General features: G+C 38.4%; 1 protein-coding gene across 1 annotated transcript in view; it reads left to right on the top strand.

Moving 5' to 3' along the window:
- LOC107673991 (partitioning defective 3 homolog B-like) overlaps nt 1-2,606 on the top strand; it is a 176,434-nt gene that overhangs the window by 112,519 nt on the left and 61,309 nt on the right. The window contains exon 16 of the mRNA XM_016467843.1: nt 1,108-1,162. Within this exon, the coding sequence (XP_016323329.1) occupies nt 1,108-1,162 (55 nt within the window). The remainder of the gene's footprint in view (nt 1-1,107; nt 1,163-2,606) is intronic.

Genomic DNA, 2,606 nt, shown 5'->3' with positions numbered 1-2,606 from the left:
TGTGTGTGTATGTGTGTGTGTGAGTGTGTGTGTGTGTGTGTGTGTGTGTGTGTGTGTGTGTGTGTGTGAGTGTACGTGTGTAGTTGTGTGTGTTTAGGCAAACCACAGATGTTCTCAGCTGTACAGAAACGTAACTGGCCCTGCACAGCCTTTCCTAATTAAAACCAAGTGTGGCTACTTGCATGAGGAGAGAGAGATGAAGCTAGATCCATACATCAGGTCACATGTGGAAAAAGCTAGAGTTAAAGAGATCTCTACAAGTCCGATGTATTATTTTGTCAGTGCAGTTTTTTTTTCTTATAAAGGTTCAGTCATGCTAGGACTCAAATGCATTACAATGGCTTATTTATTCCAGGGTAAATATAATATAATATAATATAATATAAGTCCTATAAAATCAAAACTGAAATGGATTGTCAACCCAAAAATAAACATTTTGTCATCATCTACTTACCCTCATGTTGTTCTAAACCTGTATGAAATGCTTTCTTCTATTCAACAGAAAAGAAGATATTTTGAAGAATGCTGGTTACCAAAAAGTTACTGGGAGCCATTGACTTCCATAGTATTTTTTCCCCATACTGAAAGTCAGTGGGTACCATCAATTGTTTGGTTACCATCATTCTTTAAAATATCTTCTTTTGTGTTCAACAGAAGAAAGAAACTCATACAGTTTTGGAACAACTTGAGAGTGAACAAATTATGACAGCATTTTTATTTTTGTTGGAACTATCTCTTGAAGTTTTGTGGCTTATACCGTAATGTGTAAAAGAAGCCTAAACCAGTATAAGATGGTCTTAGGTGGTCTACTGGTCAGACTAGGAGATCATCTAAACCAGCTTGACTAATTTGGAAGACCAGGCTAAGATCGGCTTAGACTAATTTAAGCTACTTTTCTCTGCATGGCAGTAGATATCTGGATGCTAGCGTCAGCTTAAAATCAACTTACAATAGAAGCGTAAATGCATGCAAGTGTTTTAAAAGCATTACGGCAACACTTAAACATTACACTTGTTAACATGAGCCTGTTGTGAAGTTATATCCAGTCTGGAATGTCTACTGGGCGACACAAATAAGTGTTTGAGGAGCTGATGGATGTTTTGTTTTTGTGTTTCAGTGGCAGATGAGAGTAACATGGCCTCCATTCAAGGACAGAGACCTGGTAAGGAACTTGAACACGAACACACACACACACACACACATACACACACACACACACACACACACACACACACACACACACACACAGACAGCACAGCACAGCACAGCACATATTAAAGCCACGCACCACATGAGAATGAGATTTTACTATGGTTAAGGAGTTTTGTTAGGCATGTTAAGCCGAGTTGGTTGGAACCCTCTTAACTGTGGTAACATGTGCTTTATTTTAATGAACAGCAGCAACAGAAATATGATAAAAGACGGCAATGTTCTATACCTGATTAATTTTATTCATAAACAATAAGTAAACAATTGCTCTGCCAAGTTGTTTAGTTTATCAGCCTTGCAACATCAGTTCCACCATACTGCTTTAATAGCCAACATCTCATTTATGGTCAAGCGCTACAAGGCTGGCCCAAGATCAAGCATGTGATCTGTAAAGCACTGTGTTAGTTGACTCACAGGCCAGTAATCTGACTCCAGATCAGTTGCTGTGTCTCAGCCAAGTCAAATGAAGATAAACAGAGGGCGACTGCTGGCCTTTTGTAGCCTGTCAGTTGAGGTGAGAGAGTGAGTTGCTGCAGGCAGTGATTGAATTAGTGGAGGAAACAGACAGACACAGTGAAAGCAGTGACCACACGCTATAAGTCCACAGACACATGTAGGGTCTGTTCCAAAAATCTAGTTTTCAGTAAAAATAGACAATAATATGCACTAGTCAACATTTGAAGTGGATCAAAACCTTTCATCAAAGTTGTCCTAAAACCAAAAACCAAAATGCGTTCTTGTCTTAGGACAACTTTGATGAACTTTTTTGATCCACCGGAGTTTAACTGTAAGTGACACAAGCATACGCAAAACAAAGGGAACAATATGATGTTTGTTATTATTAAAATTGTATATAGCCCACGTTGTTATAAATTTTTTTTTTTTATTTACCGTTCAGGCAATAGCATTGACAATAACGTATATCTTCAACATACATTGTCTATGACCAAAAATGTAAGAAGATATGTTTTCAGTGGACTTTTAAAATTTGCTTTGCTTGAGAAAACTAAAATACACAGTTACAGTGTTTTTTTTCTTTTGATTTAGTCGAGTTGGTTTTGCATCAAACATAATGTGATTTTCGGCAATCGAGATCTGACAGCAACAGCGCATTTTTCCACTGGGCAAGCGCTTTGCGGACAGCTTACCTCGCGCATGAAATCATCCGCAGACCAGCAAAACACTGAGAACGCGCTACAATCCTGAAGAATCATAGCAACAGAGCGGAGACGAGAAAGCTGCGGAGAATCCACTCGCCCGGAAGCAACCATAACTGACGTAGATTTACAGAAAATTACTGCCGTTTGGCAAATAAATCATTGTACGTACTTATTCCTAACTCTTTAAGCTTTAAGTTACATTTCAAATGACAAGGGATCAACTTATAATCATGTTTA

The sequence above is a fragment of the Sinocyclocheilus anshuiensis genome, unplaced genomic scaffold (assembly GCF_001515605.1).
Source record: "Sinocyclocheilus anshuiensis isolate Anshui unplaced genomic scaffold, SAMN03320099.WGS_v1.1 scaffold348, whole genome shotgun sequence".
NCBI lineage: Eukaryota > Metazoa > Chordata > Actinopteri > Cypriniformes > Cyprinidae > Sinocyclocheilus > Sinocyclocheilus anshuiensis.
This window is presented reverse-complemented; position numbering and strand designations above follow the sequence as displayed.